We start from the raw sequence: 24,442 nt of genomic DNA, 5'->3' as shown, positions 1-24,442 counted from the left end.
AAATCTATTTGTGATGCTGCAGACACTGTGTCTGTTTCTCTACAGTCTGTGTGCTCATAACATCCCGATTGCATCATCTGTCTGATATGATACAGAATTATAGCATCCCGGTTAAGATCTCACCCATTTCTAAATGTCAAAGGCAGTTACAGCAAAACATCTCTCTCATATGCAAGCCTCTGCCAGATAAGCAAGAGTTGATCTCTTTGCATGAAGCCAAGCATTTTACTAATTTGAGTGGCTGCAGTGGAACAGAGTTTAAAGCGGAGTTGTGATTTGTGACTGCTTTCTCACAAGAGAGGAGGCCAGATCTGTTGGCAGTAACATGAGCCACTGATTGCATTACTTGTTCTGTTCTCCACAGGCCTCTCAGATGGAGATGGAGGGTATTACTGGACAACATCCCTCTGAAAGTACATGAAGATTACCGAGCTGAGCACATTAAGACAGACCACACAAACAGCATTACTCACCTCCCAGGTAGCAGGATGACAGCAAGTGGGAGAGAGGGAGACAGAAAGAGTAAACAGACTTCATTTGTTCTAGCCGTCTCCAGATCTAAATTGGTATTATAAATTGCAGTGTGTTTATACAGGGTTGCCAACTCATATGTTTGGCGTGAGACACTCGCTTTCAGGCTCTGTCTCACGCTCTCACGCTGCTCAAACAACTCCTCACTTGAGGAAGTCACAAAGCTGTGAAAAAATTAAGCTGTGTACACAAGACAAAGCTTGAACATCAGTCTTTTATTCACATTCCAGCAGCAATTTTGGTCCATAAACATTACAGAAAGCATTTTGTGTGGCTTTAGTTTAGATAAATGGTAATGGACCAGCACTGTGCCATATTGACAATGGTTCTGGCTGTAGGACAAAAAGTGTACAATGGGACAGCCGTGGTACAGTTTTACATGGTGCAGTGATACATGGCACTTGGGTAGTGTATTGGTATTGTATAAAAAATGGATATGGATATCTGGCACCACATACAGCAACATTTATAAATATTTATAAAGTACTATACACTCTCAAATGAAATTATGAATTCTAGCTATATTGAATTAAGGGATGGTGACATTATTGTCATTTACAGGTGTTTTAATCATCAGAATCATTTTTAAGAAAAAATGTACTAGTGCTGAAACGTTAATAGGAGCTGAAGTTTTGTTTGTTGCTTACAGCTGTTTGTGGGATTCTTTCTTTTAAGTTTATCAAACACAATCATAACCATCAGGCATGACAAAACAGCAGGAACAACTCCAAACTGAGAGAGATACTGTGTGGATTTACTCATGTGGCACAGCAGTGGTAAATATATTAATTATTCAAGACTGTTTATCATCCCTGACAAGGCGACAGTATCGGTCAGGGTCTAACAGATCCAATTGACCTCCTATGCTTTTCTACACCTCAGACAGGTAAGCTGTCACACACAGATTCCAAGTTTATTGGCTACAATCATTTGTAACATACAGTAGTTCTGAGCTTTATGTAAACTCTGGAAAGTCAAAAATATTTTTTCTGTCCTCTCAAGTTTATTTTTATATGGAATTTTTGTTTTTGATGCTTAAATACAAAGTCTCACTGTATTTGCAGTTTTTCCATTATTTTGTGCATGTATGCTTTCCCTTAAACAGGACATGGCATCTGTAATCATTTAAATAATTAACAAAATATGGCACTTATTCTGGTACCATAAATTACGGTAGTCTGATAAACCTACACATGGACAGGAATTTCAGTCTTTAGAAAATCATAAATTCAACTAACAAACTATTTTTATCAGCAGCACAGACAGTATATTTGGGGTATATTAATATTTGGGGAAAGATTGTGTTGTGATACTTAATAGCCTATTTCAAGGAGATTAACTTTTTCCCACTCAAATACACCTCAGCCTCTCTTCTCCCAGACTTTTAAAGTGTCAGTTCACCAAGATTACTATTAAAATTACTATTTTCTCAATCGACTGTAGTGGCATCTGTCCATGCAGATAGCTTGGGGGCTTTTTTGTCCAGGTTTTGTGGGTGAATGGAATTTAATTTGTGGCGTTCACAGGATTTAAATAAAGCATTTAAAATTCCACATATCTTTCCAGAACCAGTGTTGAATACAATGAAAGTGATAATCCACAGAATTAACTGTCGACAATTTTCATGGGCATGTTTTCTACTGAAGAAATAGTCCACAGTGAGGTATGCAGAGACATGTATCTTGTCTGACATAGGCTTACCTCCACTAACATGTTACATCTTAAACCCACCCCCACCAAAGAACAAAACAAAAAGATATACACTCCAGCTGGATGTTGAAAGTTGGCAGCTCTGGGAACATGCTAGCTCTGTTCAGTCACAATAGATCCGTAAGCTTCTTTCTGTTTTGTTTATACTGTGACGTTTACTCCCCCCTGGCATTTTGTTCTCAAGACTGTACATTGTTTCTTTCAATAAAGAGTTGTTGAGGAGGGAAGAGTCTTGCTAACTGACAACTAGCAAGCTTGTTAGCTCAGTTGCTAATGGGATAATAAGTTATTGCAGTTAAGACATATTTGTATCATCAACTCCCATCTCATAACTGTCAAATAATTCCTCTTTTCTGGAACAGTAGCTGGATTGTGTAGCTAATAAACTACAATAGCCTCTTTTGGACTCTGCCCTATGTTCCCAAATGTAATGTCAAGACGACTTTCTTTTTCAACGGCACTAATGTGCATGTCAAAGTTCACCAAAGCAGATTTACTTCACCGCTGTGAGCAAATCCACACTGCGATTGCATGTGATCGGGCCTTACTAGAAGGCTGTTGTTGATGTGTGTTGATATGTACTTATTTGAATTGGCAGTATGGAGCCATATTGGGGAACTTTGTGTGTGGCCCTCAGAAGGCTTATCCCTAGCACAGCAAAAGCATCCAGTTAAAGCTCTGTAGATCCAAGCTTTGTGATTTCAGGAGTTACTCTAATTGACCACCTCTGACTGCCAAGCCAAAGCTTTTGGAGCTTGTTGGCATGAGCCCAAGTGAGCCTGCCTGCACATCTGAGTGTTTATGTAATGCAAATACGGTTGACCACTGATGATTTTTTGTCTTATTTTTTCCAGAATGCGGGAGAGGGACCTACAGAGCATGTGCAGAAGGGTGCTGCTGCTGACCGTCTGTATGGTGTCTCTCTGGGGACAACTGACCAGCGCGTCGTCACACAGAAGCCACATAGGTACAACACTGCATGTGTCCCTCATTGTTATTTTTCTAGGGCATCTTGCCCAGAACAACAAAAGTCTGCTACTACTGGCTAGTCAACAGCTCCGCTGGAAAAGCTGAGGATTACAGAAAAGTACTGGTGTAATTTTATTAATCCGTATTTTCCCTATTACAGTCATTGCCCATGAAAAGTCTAAGTCTGATCGAGAAAAACAGTTTTTAATGTATTTTGGAATATAATGGCAGCTTTTGATTTCCAGGAAGGAAAGAGAACAGACAGCAGCAGCGTCAGACTGTGGCAAAATACACCAGCAGGAAAGATATTTAATGGGCATTAATGGCACTCTGAAGAAAAACAAAGAAATACATGAATAATTACACATACAGTACACTGGAATTATTATCTAAGTGTCTTGTTGAATAGACTTAAATGGCTATTGTTGAGGGGAAGACGGAGCATTACTTTTTTAGTGTCCCAGGATACATACATTTAATTCATGACTTAAGTTTCCCAGGGATTTAAACCAACAAACCCTAAGTCATCAGCCATGTATGTGGAGTCATAAAACACTTTATGTTCCTGTTTACTGCTCTTAGAGAATGTTTTATTTAAACAAACAAATATATGGCATTTTAGGCTCTGAACGATAAATGATCACAATAAAAGACAGTAAGATGAATCATAACAAACATGATACAACTTGTAATGTATCAGTAAATTATAACACATTATGTGTGATTCGATTAGAGTGGAGTTCACTCACTGACTGCGTTCTGAATAAATGGGAGCAGCAGTCACAGCAAATCACAACTAGTTCTTTACAGTCCAGGTCAGTTGCAAGTGCTGCCCACAGTTCATCATCATTTTTAAAAGAAACTGGTAATTAGTAGAGCTTTCTTGGTTTCTCTGCTCACCAGCAAGGCAAAGATGTACTAAAATCCTGGGAATTCGGCAGTTTAGCAGTCAAACATGACATGGAAAAAGTAACACCAATGCAGTAAGTGTGTGCGTTTGTGTGTGTGCGGCAGGGGACAATACCTTTCAAAGAGATTTCCCTTAATGGAGAGATGGCCTGATCCCTGGGCGTATCTGTAGAAACTGTGACTACACATTGAAATAATGAGCCTTATTCCACTGTAGGACAAACAGCACAAAAAGGCTGGAGGGAAACGGCTCCATGTTAGCTGGAAACAAAAACATGACCAGGAAAAGATTTTGATAGGGCATCAAAAATCCAGGGCCATGACAGGATGGACTAAACTAGGAGAGGATTTACATTATATGAAACAAAATGGGTCATAAAGTGTGCCTTGATGAGGTTTTGTTTAAAATCAAGTTGAAGATGGAAGAAGAAAAGTCTATGTCAGCAGAATTAACTCTCTCTCAGCCAAGTTTTGACTTCACCAGCTGCTGAATAATTTTACCATTTAATAGCTTCATTTCAGATAAATCATTGGAGAGACTATGGGACATAGGAGGTAACTGAATGGTGTATGAGTTAGGGTATATTGTTCCATTTTTAAAAATTGATTGAACTGAGTAGGGAAACACCACTTTAAATTTTCTGCTGCTGTGTCCCATCCACACTATATGCAATTAGTATGCACTGTATATTTATTTTTTTATTTATGTATTGGATTATTTAACAGGGACAGCGCACATTGCTGTTAATGCACCGGAGTTGGCCAAAACGCAGTCCCTGGACAGATGTTACAAAGTCACCCTAAAAACAGAATATAAGATTAAATTGACAAAGTAATGGAGAAGCATGCAGAACAATATTAAAAGAAAAGAGACCATTAATGTTAATAAAAACATAATCCAGGACACCATTATACTACATTGTCAGGTACTATTAAAAAAATGCAACACAGACACACATAATACAAAACTGTGTAGTGAAGGATGTTAATAGATATATGGACTAAATATGTCAACATTGTGCTGTATTGTTACACAGTAACTGAAACATGCAAAGCAGAAGCACGGACATACTAAACTTCACATGTTCACATGCTCAAGAAATGTTACTAATACTTTACTGTTGTATTACCGACAAAGCTGCTGCTGATGTAAACTTTGGATGTTACTTTGGAAACTATGGATGTGGGATGCAATATGTATATTATGCTCAGCATCTTTATTGTCAGTTAAAATTATCTTCTCTGACTTTTGTCTTCATGAGTACAATCAAGAACAGTGACGTAAAATGTACCATAAAGTAAGTGGACACCCCTGTCCACGCTTTAGTTCACATTAAGAGAAATGCTATGGCAGACAGTGATATTTTGTTCTGTTTCAACATGACAACGCCCCCGTGCACAAAGTGATGTCTATAAAGAAGTAGTTTTCTGAGTTTAGTGTGGAAGAACTTGACTGGCTTGCACAGATCCCTAACCTCAACCCCATCCAGCACCTTTGAGATGAACTGGAATGCCGACTGCGAGCTAGGCCTAACATCAGTGGCCAGCAATGCTGTTGTGGCTGAATGAGAGCAAATCCCTGCAGCCAGGCTCCAAAATCTTGTGGAAAGCCTTCTCAGAGGAGGCTGTTATAGCAGCATATGAATTGTTTTGGTTTGAGGTGTTCCAACAATCATACCATGTGGCCAGTGGCCATCTATTATATTATTTTTGGCCTCTGCAACTCCACAGCATTCATGGGGAATCACACGTTTACTTTCTAATCAATACATTCAATATTTTCTGAATATATCTGATGATTGTAGACTGACAGTAGAGTAGTAAATCCCCCTTGTTTGACTGGAAACATGTTGGATAAACCATTTAATCTTTGGGCTTACATAGATGTCTCTTTGGTTTTGCATTTGTCCCGCTCTTGTGGTTTGTGCGTTTATTCCTGTGATTTATTAGGAGAGAAAAAGGGGGCCAACACGAGTAGCTTGGTCCATTCTCCTCGGGCAGCACTGACACTTAGGTAATCACGCAGCCTGTCCCTGAGCTACGGAGGTCAAGTCAAGGTGGGGCCAATAAACAAACCTCTTTAGCCCTTCTTGGAGGGGGAGGGGTCTTTGCCAAAGCAATTGAACCTTTCACCATGGTCTGACTGGAATACGAGCCTGACTGAGCTTACAATGCGCACACATAACCTCTGTAATAAGACCACTGCATCCCCCAGAGCACCATCTGCATTCATTAGCTAGTCATGAAAGAGTGGAGAAGAAGAGGGAGGGCGAGAGAGGAGAGTGGTCAGAAAGAGAGAGAGCGTGATAACAAGTACCTTTCAGCTATACAATTAGTGTTGGTCCTGCCAACAGGATTTAGACTGATGATGTGACCAGGTCAAATGGCGGCCTTATAACTCAGCTATTTAGATACTGGGATACTCTTTTTTCCTAAACAGTAACTCACTTTGTCTCATTTAAAGCTGTAATCAAGCTCTCTGTGGTTTGTTGGTCAGTGTCTGCGAGGGCAAACACTCAAATGTGGTAGAGAGGAAAACAGGCGTGAAAAACACATTTCCCACTGAGGCTGTGTGATGCAACATGGCAGCAGCTCCTGCTTCCTCAGATAAAAACACTCTAAGCAGTGCCGTTTACAGGTCTTAAACTCTGTTACATTTTTAAATATAAGGCATTAAGCCACATGGCTCAGGGATAGCTCCACAAATTGGAATCAAAATGACTTTGGAGCTCAGGTTTATGCTGGGTTTAAATCAAGGTCCCGTTCTATATTCACACGCACACAAGGGGCCATGCTGCCTTATTAAGAAGATGAAACTGTGCACTGGCTCTAATTTGAATTCAGTGGAATATTTCCATATTTGCTTATGGTTGAGACTTTCTAAAAACTGTGTGACGCACTCTAATGGCTCATTCTCAAGCTGATTTTCATGCTTGAGGGGATTTTTTTGTGTGTATACTATGCAAATTGGCTTTAACTTTTTTTCCTCTTCATTTTTCATGTTTCATATTAGGAACAAACTGATTCTCCGGAGCCCAAATTAATGGGAAAACATATTCAACATATACTTTTAAAAATGCTTTGCCTGACATTAACTTTTTTTCCTCTCCCCACTGTCCAAGTCAGATACATTTTAGGAAAAGATATATTAAGATGTGCCACATGAATAAAAAATAGTATTATAAAATATGCTTACTAGATAAATTAGAATTGTTTTCCTGTGCCAGCCTGGAGGGAAAAGGCTGGGAAGAGAGCTTTTCATGCTTGATGGGTCTTGATGAAAACCAGGCAGCAGCAGAGTACTTTTTTGTGTGTTTAAAGGCTTAGATTATTTTAGAAGTTCAAAATAATATAATTTGTGACAGTCCAACTTCGAGTAGCTCTGGGGTAGATTTAGTCATTGTGCTTTGAACAATGCAAATCATTTTCTTGGTTCACAGTGTACTAGGAAAGAAATATTAATAGCTAAATTGCTAAATGCTTTAAACAGAAGTTTTTTTTTATAATGCATGGTCTCTTCATTTTATAGTTTTATACATTTGTGTGTAAGCTGTGTGTAGTTTTGTACTGTGTCTTGTTTGTTTAGTATGTTTTAATTGTGATTGTAATTTCGTGTTAGCTTCCCTGGTAAAATGGATGATTACCATTAAGTGGCTGGTGTGTTTTTTAAGAAAGATAGCTTCAGCTAGGTGGCTAACTGAAAATGCTAGTACTCAGTGTGTTAAGCCACAGTGAAGACTCATTTGGTTAGTTACACTGTTACATACAGTCCATTTTTCCATGACATGGGCTTTTTATTGCATAACAAGGTGATTATTCTAAATGACATTATCAAAACAATATACACTGCTCAAAAAAATAAAGGGAACACTTAAACAACACAATGTAACTCCAAGTCAATCACACTCCTTTGAAATCAAACTGTCCACTTAGGAAGCAACACTGATTGACAATCAATTTCACATGCTGTTGTGCAAATGGAATAGACAACAGGTGGAAATTATAGGCAATTAGCAAGACACCCCCAATAAAGGAGTGATTCTGCAGGTGGTGACCACAGACCACTTCTCAGTTCCTATGCTTCCTGGTTGATGTTTTGGTCACTTTTGAATGCTGACGGTGCTTTCACTCTAGTGGTAGCATGAGACGGAGTCTACAACCCACACAAGTGGCTCAGGTAGTGCAGCTCATCCAGAATGGCACATCAATGCAAGCTGTGGCAAGAAGGTTTGCTGTGTCTGTCAGCGTAATGTCCAGAGCACGGAGGCGCTACCAGGAGACAGGCCAGTATATCAGGAGACGTGGAGGAGGCCGTAGGAGGGCAACAATCCAGCAGCAGGACCGCTACCTCCGCCTTTGTGCAAGGAGGAGCAGGAGGAGCACTGCCAGAGCCCTGCAAAATGACCTCCAACAGGCCACAAATGTGCATGTGTCTGCTCAAACGGTCAGAAACAGACTCCATGAGGGTGGTATGAGGGCCCGATGTCCAAAGGTGGGGGTTGTACTTACAGCCCAACACCGTGCAAGACGTTTGGCATTTGCCAGAGAACACCAAGATTGGCAAATTCGCCACTGGCGCCCTGTGCTCTTCACAGATGAAAGCAGGTTCACACTGAGCACGTGTGACAGACGTGACAGAGTCTGGAGACGCCATAGAGAACGTTCTGCTGCCTGCAACATCCTCCAGCATGACCAGTTTGGCGGTGGGTCAGTAATGGTGTGGGGTGGCATTTCTTTGGGGGGCCGCACAGCCCTCCATGTGCTCGCCAGAGGTAGCCTGATTGCCATTAGGTACCGAGATGAGATCCTCAGACCCCTTGTGAGACCATATGCTGGTGCGGTTGGTCCTGGGTTCCTCCTAATGCAACACAGTGCTAGACCTCATGTGGCTGGAGTGTGTCAGCAGTTCCTGCAAGAGGAAGGCATTGATGCTATGGACTCGCCCGCCGGTTCCCCAGACCTGAATCCAATTGAGCACATCTGGGACATCATGTCTCACTCCATCCACCAACGCCACATTGCACCACAGACTGTCCAGGAGTTGGCGGATGCTTTAGTCCAGGTCTGGGAGGAGATCCCTCAGGAGACCATCAGCCATCTCATCAGGAGCATGCCCAGGCGTTGTAGGGAGGTCATACAGGCACGTGGAGGCCACACACACTACTGAGCCTCATTTTGACTTGTTTTAAGGACATTACATCAAAGTCGGATCGGCCTGTAGTGTGGTTTTCCACTTTGATTTTGAGTGTGACTCCAAATCCAGACCTCCATGGGTTGATAAATTTGATTTCCATTGATCATTTTTGTGTGATTTTGTTTTCAGCACATTCAACTATGTAAAGAAAGGAGTATTTAATGAGTACTATAATTATATAATATAAAAATAAAATTATTTCATTTATTCAGATCTAGGATGTGTTATTTTAGTGTTCTCTTTATTTTTTTGAGCAGTGTACATTATATTACATATTTGGTATAAAATAAGTGTTGCAGTTCATGTTGATAAATCTGATTCCAGAACAACGAAGTACAAATCAGCCAGTTTAGTGATTGTTTGTGAAGAATGCAAATCATGTTAATAACTTAATATCTTGCATTATCATACTAATGATTTAAGCAAATGAGCTCTTGAACATTGTCACCAAAAAAAGAAAAAATCAAGATGCTACTGCAACACACAGCTGAGCTAGTTAACACTGAATGTAAATTGTTTTAATCTGATATCTGTGGTGAATATGACATTGTCAGGCCAAATGATCTCAGTACCTTCACTTTTTGCTTGTGTTTACTATAGCTCGAGGTTTCTGCCTCTTAAAAGGAAGTTTTTCCTTGCCTCTGTCGCCTAGTGCTTGCTCTTGGTGGGAATTGTTGGGCTTCTGTAAATAACATCATAGAGTACGGTCTTTTATGAAAAGCGCTGTGAGATAACTGTTGTTGTGATTTGGCGCTATATAAATAAAATTGAATTGAATTGAATTGAATATAGCTAAATGTATTATTGTGACCAGCCTAAGGCACACCTGTGCAATACCCATGCTGATCAGCATCTGGATATGCCACACCTGTGAGGTGGGTGGATTATCTCGGCAAAGGAGAATTGCTTACTAACACAAATTTTGACAGTTATGTGAACACTATTTGAGAGAGATAGGCCTTTTGTGTACATAGAGAAAGTCTTAGATCTTTGAGTTCAGCTCATGATGAATGGGGGCAAAAACAAAAGTGTTGCATTTATAATTTTGTTCTGTGTGTGTGACACTATAGCTATACACTGTATCTCTGTCACTGTTTTGTGTGTGATACCATATATCGGCCTGCTGCACCCTGCACAAACAGGTCAGTGTGAAACCCTTGCCCAGGGTTAGCATGACATTATACCAAGCAGCGCCAAAGCAGGTCACCCCCACCCTGGGGAAGCGGCTGTGGAGCATTCGTCCTGACATTTGGAGAGCAGATGGACGACACAATGGTGGACGGAGATAGCGAGTAGAGGGAGATTGAGATGGAGATGCGGGGCTGTTTGAGATTCACTGTGGGGATGACAGGGGTCAGCATGCCCCATCTCCCGGTGGCAGCTAGCAAGATTAGAAAACCATCAAACGTCCTTTGCTATACGCATCTGAATGGCAGCTGTATAGATGAGCCATGAGCGACTGCGTGTGGCCTCTGTTGCATCCTGTGTGTGTAGTTGTGTAGCAAGCAGAGGGGAGCAGGGGCTAGTGTATAGAATGTCAATAATTTTATTGCTTAGAGGAAAAAATTACTCGTGAGCTTGTAATTTTAATCATGTTATGGTGATGGTGAAGTATTTTTATACATCTGCTCTGATGCACAGTTTAAAGGGAAATTCTGGTTTCACACAACTTAAGTTATTACCAACAAGTGAATTGACGAGATTTGAGAACGCAGCGCCTTTGCTAAAACCAACAGGGCAAGAAACAGAAGCAGTAAGTGATTTGAAAGAGTAAACAAAGACTGGTAAAATTATTACCCAAATTGTCTCTTCATCACAGTTTATAGACCAACTTCATTATTCAACCTTGACCTACCGTACATAAGCTCAAGTTATGTATTTCATGTGTCTACATAGTGTCCACATAACGTTGAGGGTAAGTGTCCGAGTATGAAGAATGAGTGGACTGTATGCATGGGACCGCCTATGTAGATGCCCAAGGAAGTGAGTGTCAGCTGTCCACCTTGTCATTGCTGTTTCCGAGTATTTCTGTATCATAACTGTGTATGTATACATTTAGGACGACCCAGTTTGTTTTGTTCACCCGAGAATATTATAGATTGAAGTCAAAACTGACAGAAGCATGGGGCTCAGAGAAAAAGTCATAATGACATATCTATGTACGACTTCACCACCATGGACAGCGCCGTGGATTTATCAATACAAAGCACAGTCAGATAAGGGATCAATGAGTCAGGCAGACTAGACTAACATATTCAACATAACCACCCTCTGCCTCTGCACTCTCTGTGCCACTAGGGGATGGAGAGTGGGGAGAGCAGGTTAACAAGAGATGCATTTAGGTCTTTTTTCTAACAAAGGGGGTGGCACTCCTACCCCATCCTCCCTCAAATCGCCTACTGGATTTACTAACCTTCTGTTTTACCTCCCAATAAGGTAGTTTAGATCAGTAGTTCCCAATGTTTTTTGTCTAAAGTACCCCACAGCCCTGTCGGATGGGCTCGTCCCTTTTCATCGTACCTCTTTAGTATGCCTTCTGCTTGCTTGCTAACTAGTTTTCATAAATTCTCAATTCCAACTCTTGGGACCCAATTTAATAACATCCCAAATAAAGAGTACTAAATTGTATTCTAAAATATTGCACGTGCAATTTTAGTACCTGTTATGGGTTATTTACTAAGAATTATTGCGTAGATGACAACAGGAGCAAACACAATGGAGGTGGGAGCATTTAATTGAGGGTTTTGCATGTTTTAATGGTTTCCGCCATTGAGAGTCGGGATGGAAAGCAGCCACAGCGTAAAAACCTTAGTTTGTTTCGTTCAGTGCATCCCAAGTATGTGGAAATGGTATGTACCTACCCATCCTGCCTGACATTGCACTAAGTACTTGGGACAGCACACCTGGAAAAACTGCTTTGGGAAACCCCAGCAGAAACTGCTACAGTATGCTGGAATGACCCAGACACAAGGAAATGCCAGCAGATCGTGCTTCATCCAGCCAGAGGGAACAATCACCGACCGTCCACACCGTGCCTGGTCACTCCGCCATCTCCTGTCCCTGGCCCTGTACACACCCTCTTCGATACCTACAATTGGTCGTGTCGCTATATTACGGCTGGCGCACTGTGAACAGTTGGTGATCGTTCCCTCTGGCTGGATGAATTTTATGTGTGATCCGTGCACTACTGCAGCTGGGGGCTCTCCGCAGCGACACGCAGCTTTCTAAACTCTTCCATCTCACGGAGAAAAAAAATCAGGTCGAAACGAAATTTGCTTTATTGGCATGAATATTAATACAACAGTATTGCCAAAGCTAAAGGAATATACAAAAAAATTATATTCATGTAGTTCATCGAATAAAATAAAATAATTGTATTTCTATATTAGATATAGAATAATATTATCTAATATTGTTAATTTCTCTACGTTTTCTTTCATTACGGCTGTGTCTCCTTCTGGCAACAATAACAGAAGCCATTTCTGCTCAACACTTGGCGGTTTGCACTTTCGTTTCAAACGTATTAAATACAGAGACTGTTGCACTCACGTGAAATTGCGTTTAGGCTTGGTAGATCACATTGCGTGTAGTAAATAAATGTATTTGCATGTTACGGTCCAAATAGCATATTCATTAAGGCAAAAGTACTAAATGAACAACAGATGCTATCTTGCGCTTTTGAAAGACGTCACTCTGCGTGCACACCGTTAGTAGATCAGCTTACGTGCTAATTTGCTGGTGCACACGGTTTTAGTCACGCAAACCTTTAGTAAATCAAGCCCTTGGTGTTAAGGTGTTACAACTGACTGAATGGTATCATTCAGACCAGTAGCTGGAAGGTTAACCCTATTTGTGTGTTTATTTTCAGTTTAAACAGAAATAGGCCTACACATATCATCATTTGTAGGTGTGCAGTTGTTTTATTACAGTGTGCAGTGTTACAATGTTTCTAGATCTTAGCAATTACCTTTGTGAATATAATTACTATTATAGAAATTATAGCGTAAGACAGCACTTGTAATAAACCAACATTTTACTAAATTTCTGTCTGTACTCCTACATTAAGGCCAATTCAGATCTGATCTGTGTTTTCAAGCAAACGCTGCCTGGGACAATAGCTCAGAGTAAAATCTGTGTTTGATTGTGGCACATAGGACCCATACTGTGTCACAATCAGATACGCCAGCAGTCTTCTATCTCCATTCCCTCTCTAATTACAGCTCAAATGTAAACCCATTATCCCTCACCACATTATGAGTTACCTCTAGCTATTCAGAAACTCAAAGAAATGAGGATTTTTGGATCCTGATAGAAATCGAAGGAGAGCCGGGTGATAACGATTTAAGCTGATGAATGCAATTAATGGAGAAGTGCTAACAGCATGGCAGTAATTGGGTCTTACAAACTAAAAGCCTGCCCTTACCCAGCAATTAGAGCAACCTCCTTTAAAGTTAGTCAATTGTATTGCTGTTAATGGTCTATGCTTGGTTGAAGCTTAGCACGAGGAGGTACAGTTCCCTTTGAAATTGGCCACAGCTCCGTTCCTTGTCATAGGGTTTCTGTGCTCAGTAAAAATTTTAATGCATGAAAAATTTAAATAAATCGGCAAAATGCGCGAAAATAACAGTTTTGTTTGCTACCCGGGCTGCAGTAGCTTCAACATCAGCTGCAGTAGCCTACCCTGCTAGTGCAGGTACAGGCACTTGAAGGAGTAAAGGAGGCAAAACAGAGTGACAAAGTGACAGGGGTAAAGGGACAGTAAGAGAGAGAGCAATAAGAGAGTAGAGGGGAAGTGGTTGGTAAGCATGGAGTAGCTCAACCTATAGGGAAGGAGCAGGGAGGGAGTGTCGCTTATGCGGCATTCAGACCAAATGCAAATTTTCTCCTCGCCACACTTTCCTCGTGTGAGTGCATTCACTGCAAGTGTTCACACACAACACGAGAAGGCGATTTTAACGCGATAACGTGAATAAACACAACTTGCCATTACTACAGCTCTATGAACCCAAAGTAAACATGTTGCTGTGATTAAATAGCAATAGACAGATTAAACTGATGCCGAAATAACTACAACATGATGCAGATTTGTTAAACATATGAATTCATGCTTTGTCAGGTCTGTCAGCAAGACAGCAGGACAACAACTTCTAAAATGTTTGTTTTCTGAATGGATTTTGGATCGATCAGGGCTATTCTATGCTAACTTGGTCACAGTAAAGTACAATGATCGCTGGAATAAAGTTACAGACATGTTTTCTGAACTCACCAGGTAGTTCAACCTCCTCGCTTTCTTTTCTCCAAGTAATGTCCAGTTTTGTCCGGTTTTTATATAAATATGAAGTTGTAGTCCAGCAGAGCTAACGAGGCTAACAACAACACTGGAACCGGATGTTCACAGAAGCTAGCTGCTGAGAAGCTCCAGTGAAGATAAATCAACATTGTAATCCCAAAAACTTAAGTAAAAAGCTAATTTAACAAAAGCAGATTACTCCGAGCTCCTCCGGCGAGTTAACGGCATAGTTGTTAGAGCAGAATCTAGTCCGACTACGTGTGTTTATTTGTCCAAAGTTTGTAGCGCTGCTCCCTGCTCCTCTCCCCCAAGTCTAGCAGCTCTCAGCCGGCCAGCAGATTTTCAATCCCCCGCTCTGCCCGGCCCTCTCCACACAACGCTCTGAAGCTGTGGGAGACGTACAGACAATCTCAACACTGATAGGCTATCGCGACTCAGCGTCATGCAACTTTCTCGCTTGAGTTGAAAATATTCTTTGCGTAGCTTCGCACCACCCGACAGGAAATTGCGGCTCTATGCGTCTTTGCATAGATTTTGTATATAAACTAACCGCCCCAAACACTCGCTTCACTTTTGGTCTGAAAGCACCATTACACTGGGGATATGTACCCACCACTGTCTGAAAAATACCTTGCACCAAGAAATGTTAATTAACAAAATAAATGCTAAGGGAAAGGTTTATTTGCAAAATAAACCTGCATTGCAGTGTAAATATTGAATAAATCTCTATATTAAAAAAAAAGTAACTTAAGCTAAAAAAAGAATAAGCTACTGATTACTGCATTACATTCTATTATATTTTTATATTTTGAATTATCACCTGCCACCTAAATATTGTCCTTCCTTTATAAAAATAAAGACATTTCCACCACAAATCGGTGCAGAAAATGTCTCCAGGATTCAGGTGTGATTCAAGTGTTTAATGCTCAAAATCTTCTGGGGGAGGATCCCCGTACCTCCCTATCAAATTTTTCCTCAATAACTGAATTCTAATTAATTAAGCTAATTTATCGTTGAGGTGATAAGGTGCCATCTTCACATTTGAAAAGACTTTAGGCTACTTCAGGCATGCCTGCATGTATGTAGACTCAGCTGGGATTAAATTAAATGAGAAATGGTGTTCTACAGGAGAAACATACCTGACTGCAATACAGAATGCCTGAGAGCTGCACTGCATTATATTACACTATATATATATTTTTTTTCTTAATTGTCACCTCAGACATTTCTTCAATAATGCAAAACAATTCACCAGAATGCAGGAAATTAAGTGTTTAAAGCCCAAATTTTTTGAGTTAATATTATCAGTGTTAATTATTTTCAGAAAATGAGCCAGTTGTTAGAGTTACTGTGTGGAGGTAATTTACTGTTGCTTTATAGATGTACTTTGGGTAGGCGGCAACGGGGGGTGGGGGGTGAAAACAGGTGAAAACATGAAAGATTTATGGGCTGGGCTAAGCCCCCAATGTTTCAAGAGCCTGGAAATGTCCTTGGCATTGGCCATCTAACGTTAGCTTGCTTCTTGCTTTAGCTACGACCTAAAAGATGAATGAGCGTTTGTTTGCTTGCCAAACTTATGGTGGTAGATAAACGTAATCATTTACGTCCCGCTGGCTGCCATCACGTTTATTATTAACATCGGCTGCACACAGGTTACAGGTTTATTGTTGATCATTTAACGTTACAGTTTTATTTAGTTATAGCGTTAGACTGGTTTGAGAGTCTGGGGGATGTGTTGATTTACAATAGTTAGTAATAAGCTGTCATTGATTGCATTGCAGATTACATGGTTGTGCTCTGTAAGTGAAAAACAGGTTACAGTTACAGAATTCCTTATAGCTATGCAGTTTTATATGCAGCCTGGTTTGAATGCAGCAGGTGATTCAACATTCATTATAACCATGAGAGACTTGAGACTTGATTTGGACTCTAGCTCAAAGACTTGTGAGCATCTGTGGGTATGCCATACATGTATAACTGTGTTGCAGTCTCTAATACTATGAATAATTGCATATGCACATTAATATGTTTGGATTCAGTCATTTTTACTTCAAGAATGTTTATTATTCATCTTTGCACTTTCTTTACTTAAGTAAGACCATAAGTGTTCCACCTTGCTAAAATAGGTGTGTGTTTTCTTTCAGTTGTTGTCTAGTAACTCGAAAGATAGGATGCTTTTGCCCTTTCTTTCATTTCCATATGGATCATGTAAGAGTTGTATAATAACATGTTACTGTACAAAAGGTCACATTTTCTATTTGAACAAAGATAACCCTTAAAAGCGCTACAGTATGATGTGATACTTTTTTATTTAGTTGGTTAAGAAAGACAAAACATAACATTGACAGGCATAACATTATCAATCAATCAATCAAAATTTATTTATAGAGCACTTTAACAGCAATAATAACTTATATAATAATAATAACTAATATTTATATAGCGCCTTTCATGAGACCCAAGGACGCTTTACACATAATTGCAGAGACAGAGCAACAAAAAGTCATTCAGGGTTGAATGCCTTTGTGAAGAGGTGGGTTTTTAGGAGTTTTTTGAAGGTGTCCAGAGAGGGAGTATTTCGGATCTCTGTGGGGATGGAGTTCCAGAGCGACGCTGAAGGCTCTGTCCCCAAAAAGTCAGCAAACAGCAATTGCGAAGTTGCACAAAGTGCTGTACAAAGATTAAAAGCAAACATCAATTTACAGGTTATCACATACATATAATGTATAGTGTAGCAGGTCTAAACTACGTATGAATTTTAATAAATTTATGAGAATGAATACCCAATTACGAATTTTAATATTCAGAAAATATTAATCCATAAAAAGCTCTCGTTTTGCAGGGGCACCACCGGAGTTGTTATTAACCTAGAGTCTCCGGACCTCTAGGTAGCTTTTAATAATTATACAATTATTCACCAGTGATCAGTTAGTTAATAATCGCTCAATTATCTTAAATCAATCAGTCAGTCAGTCTCATATTTAAAGGGTAAATTCTCTTGGCAGGGACTTAGAAGTAGGCAATACACACAATTCCTTGGTTACAGTGAATTTATTAACTAACTAAGGTGATATAAAATTGCGGTTAAATACAACAAAGAAATAAACAATGGCTAAACAATGAGAAGGGAGGTTCGATTGTGAGAGGATTTGACTCATACGGCAGAGGAGAACTAATGAAAGCTAAGCTATGAGTTTAGGAGTTAAAAAGACAATATTAACACTATGGGACATCCCTGAACACAGAATGCTTTGTTTCGGTCTTACTGCTTGTGTTTCTCCCCGCGGTTTGCTGGTAAACAGCCTCACACTGGCAGAGTCCGTGCGTTCTCGTTTAGGACAGCTTCAAGCCGCCGGCCAGTCGCTTTCTCTGCCAGGGAATTGCTCCGGGGTCCGTCTCTTGTCGGCTTTAATGGAGAAACTCGCAGTGGGGGCCAACCCTGGCTCGGGTTAGCAGTTTTCGTCGTCCTTGGTTACTGCTGGCAGGCCACGTGGCGGCGTCCGACTTCCGTGGGCTTAGCTCGACGCACTTGGTCGTTCTTGAATTAACTAGTGTAACTTAGCGGACTGATAACTTTTAACAAAACAAAAGAAAGAAAATAAAACAAGTAAAGTTGCCGGAAATGAGGGAAAACTGAGGTTGCGGCACTTCGCGTGTGTAGCTTGAACGAACAAAGGTCGGGCCGACTCTTAGGGCATTGCCGGGAGAAGGGGCACGCCAGGCGCGTGTCTAAGCGCTGCTGAAGAGCCCGGAACAAGCCGGGAGACAAGAGGGAAGCATCCAGAGAGCAGAGTCAAGACAGCGAAAGACGTCGTGTGTCGCTCATTTGGCGGGGCGTGGTTCCCCAGAGGGCAGTCCTTCATTTCCCGCAGGGCGGGCCGTTTCCGGTTTCCCGAGGGACTGTCTTTCTAAACTTTTAATATGTCTATAAAAGGAAAAGAAAATCTATTTGCGCGTATTTATAATCAAAAATCTTCCCACAATCAAACTTCAATGGTCATAAGTTTAAGCATTTGGTAACAGGAAAACAATTGTCAGTAATTAGACCTTAAAAGGTTAGCATTTCAGAATGATGGCATGTAATACTTATTTCGTCCACTTGGGGGAGCTCAGGTTACATAACGACAGCTTAGATTAATCTGAAAACAATCTTTGCTTAGGAACTGGGAAATTTTGTTATTTAGCCTTAAATTCAAGCTGGCAATTAATAGCGTATAGTATGACATTTCTTTATCATTAGTTCTAAAGGTGTTGTCAGAAAGTATTGTGAACAAGCATTAGTTACACATAAAATGAAGGAGTGTCCTTAACCTTGCTGAAAATTAAAACACTGCAAAAGTAACTTATTTAGATTCTTTTCAGCAATAATATCAACAACAGATAGCAACAACATGGTAACATAACTACTCAAATAGAGGCAAACGTAATCAAGTAACTAAAAGATTAATTAAACAGGTAACACTTTGAGTCTTTGGAGACAGCAGTCTTTGTGTACATAAAGTTCAGGGCTGTCCTTGGTGTCCTGGATTTTGTCACACCTGGGTGTGACAAGGAGTATCCCTTTGATGAGAGATAATTAAAAGCAGAGGAAGGTCAGTTGCCATGGTTACATGTGTGGGGCAGTTTAGGGTTTCCTGCCCCTTTCTTTAAGAAGAGTTCTGATAGGCTGTTTGTAATCTCTGGTTAGTTTCTTCGTCATTGTAACAATTCGGGTACTGAGAGGCTTATCTCGGCTGTTGCCAAAGGTGGCCAGTTTTACGATCAGCTGCCCAGAGACAGCACTTAGAGAGAGAAACCTTTCAACCCCACCTCTTTTGGGGTCTCTTCAGCCGTCTGTAGAGGGTTGATGATCAAACCCCCTCCTCCTTCTCTCTGAGAGAGAAAAGAGGAGTTGAGTCTCCAAATTATTTAATATAAAATGCACAAATCCACACTGTTGGTTCGCTACAATAGAGTTAAAAATACTAACAATTGAGTTATTCCAAGTGTCATCCTCAAGGGTCAAAAGCCTGATGGAAGAGATGGGTTTTAAGACAAGTTTTAAAATCAGATAGTGAGGAAGCCTGTCTAATGGTCAGTGGAAGGGCATTCCACAGTTTTGGAGCTGCCACCGCAAAAGTTTGCGACAGGTTTTTGGCACTCTCAGGAGAAGTTTGTCAACTGACCTGAGCGAACGGGCAGGTGTATAAGGATGAAGCAGCTCAGATATGTAAGTGGGGGCAAGGCCATTTAAGGATTTAAAAGTCAGTAAAAGAAGTTTAAAATCGATCCTAAATTGAATGGGTAGCCAATGGAGTGAACGTAGAACTGGGGAGATGTGTTCATATTTACGTGTTCCCGTTAAAAGACGAGCTCCAGCGTTTTGCACCATCTGGAGATGGACGAGAGACGATCTATTCATCCCCACAAAAAGTGCATTGCAGTAATCCAGTCTAGTAGTTACAAAGGCGTGTATAAAGATCTCAAAATTCAGCTTAGAAAGAATCGGTTTCAACTTACAAAGACTCAGACAGAGGAATGGTAATGAGTGCAAGATAGTGGTTGATATGGTAGAGGAATACATGAATGGATGTAGTGCATATGTGTCATACTTATTATGATCTAGAGTTCTTAGAGTGATCTAGAGGGATGCCTGTATGCAATAAAAATAATGTAAAACTATTAGAGATAAATGAAAGGGGAAGAAGAAAAGAGAGAGAATATGGTGGATGAAGAAAGATATATAGATTAATAGAAGTCATCCCCGTGGAAGAGTGCAGGAGGTTGCGGAGGGGAGGGCTGGTGATGCAGTTAGTTAGTTAGTAACATTTGTTAAAGACAAAACTATGTTTGCTCAAAGACAAAGAAAACAAGGTAACATACAGGAAAAAATGCACAATGCATCCTAAGCATGTGAATCCAAAACATTCTCCCTTCCTAATTTTTGTCAATGATGTGGTAGCAGCATGCCAGCATGGAATCACAGATTACACGTTTACTTCTCTGATGTCTACTTTCATAGAATATTTTGAGCTCACACATTATGAATGAACTGACGTAGGCTATAAGAATTGCTCACGCAAATGCTTGAGTTGTGTTACGCTAAATGCTCTACAAATGAGTGTTCTGGAGTGACACACTCACTATATGCCTATAGAGTGTATCATAGTGGTTTTAATAGCTTCGGAGAAGTAGGCCGGGATGTCTGAGTCATGATGGAAACAGAAGCAGACAAGTGCAGCCATACTTACAGAAGCCTGAGACGTGTTATTGCAGAACCAATCACATGGAGTACAGAAAGAAAGCCAGGTAAAGAGAATAGTATTTCCACTCATTTAACTTTTTAGGGAAGGTTTTCAAGACCTGCACACCTATTTTAATCTACGCCGTCAAATTCACTACAACAGTGCATCTAAAATATTGCATCAAAGTTCAACATACAGCATTTTCATATAAAGCAGGTGACACAGAGATATTGGGTCTGAACTAATAGTCTGAGCAGATTGTCTAGTAGTTTAAGGGTGTTATCAAAGTTCTCAGAAGAAGACCTCAAGAAAACACAGGATGTATTATAAAGCATTGTTTATTGAAATTCGGCCGTGGAGCCAGGCAACAGCATACACAAATTGTGGTACCACCAAATCTGAATAAGCAATCCTGATCCACAATATAGTCCCTGTGCTAAATCCCCATACTGTCTATGGTGTGCTCCATACAAGGTTATCCTTAAATGACCTAATTACGTACAGTACTTCTGCTGGTTGCTAGACTCAAATCCCTTACCTAAGCTACATTGGAGACAGAGGGCACATGCATAACATACTGAAGAGACCCAGTTAGTCTGTCTGTAATAAAACAAACTGAAAAAGATGATCTCGACCTTGGGTTACCTAGGAGATGGATCACAGAGTGCATCCTTATCAAGACAGCTTTGTCAGTCAGTCGATCAAGCAGAGAGAGAGGAGAGATAGACTCTGACCTACTGTTGGAGAGTCACAGGCTTTGGCTTGACATGCTTAACAAGACCTGGGGAAACCTGTGACATAGTACCCCTAAAATTCCTTCACAGTGGGATTTAGAAATTCTTATAGTGATTGACTCACAGACTGATCTGAGGTGCCCTTATTATATCGAACATATTTGATATTTACAACCTGATGTCTGGATGGAACAACCACCTGCTGAGTTTACAGTGAGTTCAGGAAGAAGATTAATAAATAAAAGTTAGAAAGACGTAAAGGAAAAAAAGTTATAAAAGGTGAAATGGTAGTTAATCAATTAGGGATCAGTCCTTTGAACTTGAAAAGCTTTCAGTGTTAGCCTTAATACCAGTATCCAAATGAAAGTGCCTCATCTCAATAAATTTTAGACTAAAAATACTGACACATGCTTCACAGAAAAGATAAATTGTACCTTTTAGACCAGAGAGAAGGCACAGGAGCGATGTGAGAGATGTGAGGCAAAGATACAGTGCAAGGTGAAAGGCACAGATGCATGCCGGTGTTCTGAAAACAACGGGAAGTTATTTTAGTTTGGCCTGCTCACCATCACAGTCAACAGTTTTGCTGCAGCAGCAGTGGCAATAACATATTTTAAAACCCCTAGCGCCTGGATGACGCAATGTGCGTCAAAAATAGCACTCCTACTTCTAGATCTGAATAGATGACATGACACATATTTATATTCATCGCGACACTTTTTGAGGATATCGTTATCTCTGATGTCCATCGTTAAACGTCCAAACAAATCGCTTCTTTTAACCCAATCACGTTTTCTTCAGAATCAGTTTTTCAAAATGCAAGCTAAACAAACAGGGCTCAAGTTGTAGCCTACAGTATATCCATGGCAGCAGTATGCTTCCTGTTTACATCCCCCAACGCATTATAGTAACTGTTGTTCCAAAACAGCAGGTGTTGGGGGGGTGGGGTGGGGTATTCTAGCAGGTTGCTTTGAGACATGTAATGTGTTCGTCATGATCAGTTGAAATTCATCTTGTGGCTTTCCTTTTTTTCCTCGAGGGCTACTTGTTGTAGCTCTGCTGTCAGTAAGACCGTTGAAAGCTTTCCAACAACTCGACATCTGTCTCTAAATTGGCATATACTATTATTTCAAGATGTGGGAGAACATCTTTGTGAAAGTTTAATGTCCTCTCTAAACACTAATTCTCTGTACTTAGTATTACGGATTTGCAGTCCCTAATCGTAAATATAACACATTTGCCTTAACAACTGTCCCCTGAAACCTCTTTTCCATGCAGTCTGATAATATAAATCCTGACAGACATTTATGTGTGCTCATCTGTAGTCAGGCAATGTTAAGACAGAAGTCGGAGAGAAACTCGTCAGCCGTTCAGCCTTGGGTAGTTTCCTTTTTTATTTTAAAGTAATGCTAACGCTATGGTCTGATAGTTATTCACTAGAGGCTGGATACTGACTGAATAAAGTGAAATATAAGCTTCTAAAATGCACTCTATCAATTGCTTGCTTCCATCTTCTAGTTGTGCTCCATGACTGTTCGCCTTCTGGCTCACATCTCCCCAGGAATGAGGTGCAGTGCTGACTGTCCACATCGGACCATAAAAACAGCTACCGAGGCTGAGCATCAAGTTTATGTGAATGTACTGGAGCATAAAATGTAATGGGTGGAACCATTGGAGTTCTCCTGAAATGGCTTTTTTTAAAAGGTTTGTCGACATATTTTTCAGCAAGAGGGTCTATTAAAAAGAGGAACATTTATATTGAGCTGTCAGTGGGTGGACAGGTCAGCTGCTCCTTTAATAGTGTCCTCGGGCGGCCCGCAATTCAACAGAGGATCAGTGCCAGTGGCTGCCTTACCACTAACGAGATAATATTGTTTTCCAGGGTGAGGTTTGCTTTGGAGCGACTGGTTAAATGTACCTCTCAGTTAACAACATTGTTAATGTAATTACATTACTGTAATCTGTGATCCTCAGCTATGAGTAATTAGAAGCAAACCATTCCTTTTATTTTCAGACTGTGCTCGTTTCTCTACTTTTAACGCAGTCTGTTGTCTCCTCCGTTTAATGAAGACGAATCCGCCTGTGGTTCAGATCGTTGTGGTTCTGTCATTGTTGCAGAAATGTACAGTTTAACTGGGGACCCTCATCTCCTTTTAGTTGCACCATGTTTCATGACACTGTGCCTGTCACTCAGCTCTGAAAGGCATCAGTGGAATCTGCTCAAGATGAAAAACATGGGAATCCAGTTGGAGAGCAGAGATGGCAGCCGTTTAGAGCAGACATGACATCTGCTTGACAGATAACCAGCATGTGTGCATGTCAGATGAGAGACCACAGACAGGAGTAGAGGGATCTCCGGCTTCTCTTTTGTCTGCCTCGGTGGAGACCAAAACAGTCATGATGAAACTGGGCATGGAACTCTATTGGTTACACTTACAGAAAATAAACTTGCAGGCATGCTATAATATTGTGTTATAAGTTATTGTAAACTATTGATTACTTACTTACTTAAAGGAAGAGAGATCTTGGTCTTTTAAAGCTGCTACCAGGCGTTTGAACTCCTGTTTGGCAGCCCTTGTGGACAGAAGCTGTAGCATAGCCATGGCAACAATGTCTCCTGTTGTTCATATTCAGCTAATTTTTATTAGGAAATGCTTGTTGTAGGAAATGTTTTGCTGCAGAATGTATTATTTTTCAAATAGCAAGGAACACTTTACTGAACATATCTGCAAAGTAGGACTGGCCTAAATTTGGCCTAAATCCAAATATAAGATTAACTGAACATTTTACCTCGGTTACAGTTAATCAACAATTATTTTGTTTTTGTTTTGTTTTTAGTTCACTGACAAGGTTTGTACTGTAAATTAGCGCTAGCTAATCC

General features: G+C 40.4%; 1 protein-coding gene across 3 annotated transcripts in view; it reads left to right on the top strand.

The window, feature by feature from the left end:
* Positions 1-24,442, top strand: part of tafa3a (TAFA chemokine like family member 3a) — a 109,765-nt gene that overhangs the window by 62,353 nt on the left and 22,970 nt on the right. For 2 of the 3 annotated variants that reach the window (XM_038697799.1, XM_038697797.1), the window contains one exon: positions 3,096-3,208. In XM_038697799.1, the coding sequence (XP_038553727.1) occupies positions 3,097-3,208 (112 nt within the window). In that variant the 5' untranslated portion in view covers position 3,096. Of the gene's footprint in view, positions 1-364; positions 481-3,095; positions 3,209-24,442 lie in introns of all 3 variants that reach the window. The other variant, XM_038697798.1, reaches the window with a different exon arrangement.

Source organism: Micropterus salmoides, unplaced genomic scaffold, assembly GCF_014851395.1.
Source record: "Micropterus salmoides isolate LMB-PRFRI ecotype aquatic unplaced genomic scaffold, ASM1485139v1 Ms_hic_scaffold_4, whole genome shotgun sequence".
NCBI classification, from domain to species: domain Eukaryota; kingdom Metazoa; phylum Chordata; class Actinopteri; order Centrarchiformes; family Centrarchidae; genus Micropterus; species Micropterus salmoides.
Note: the sequence above shows the minus strand (reverse complement) of the source record. Positions and strands in the feature narration are given on the sequence as shown.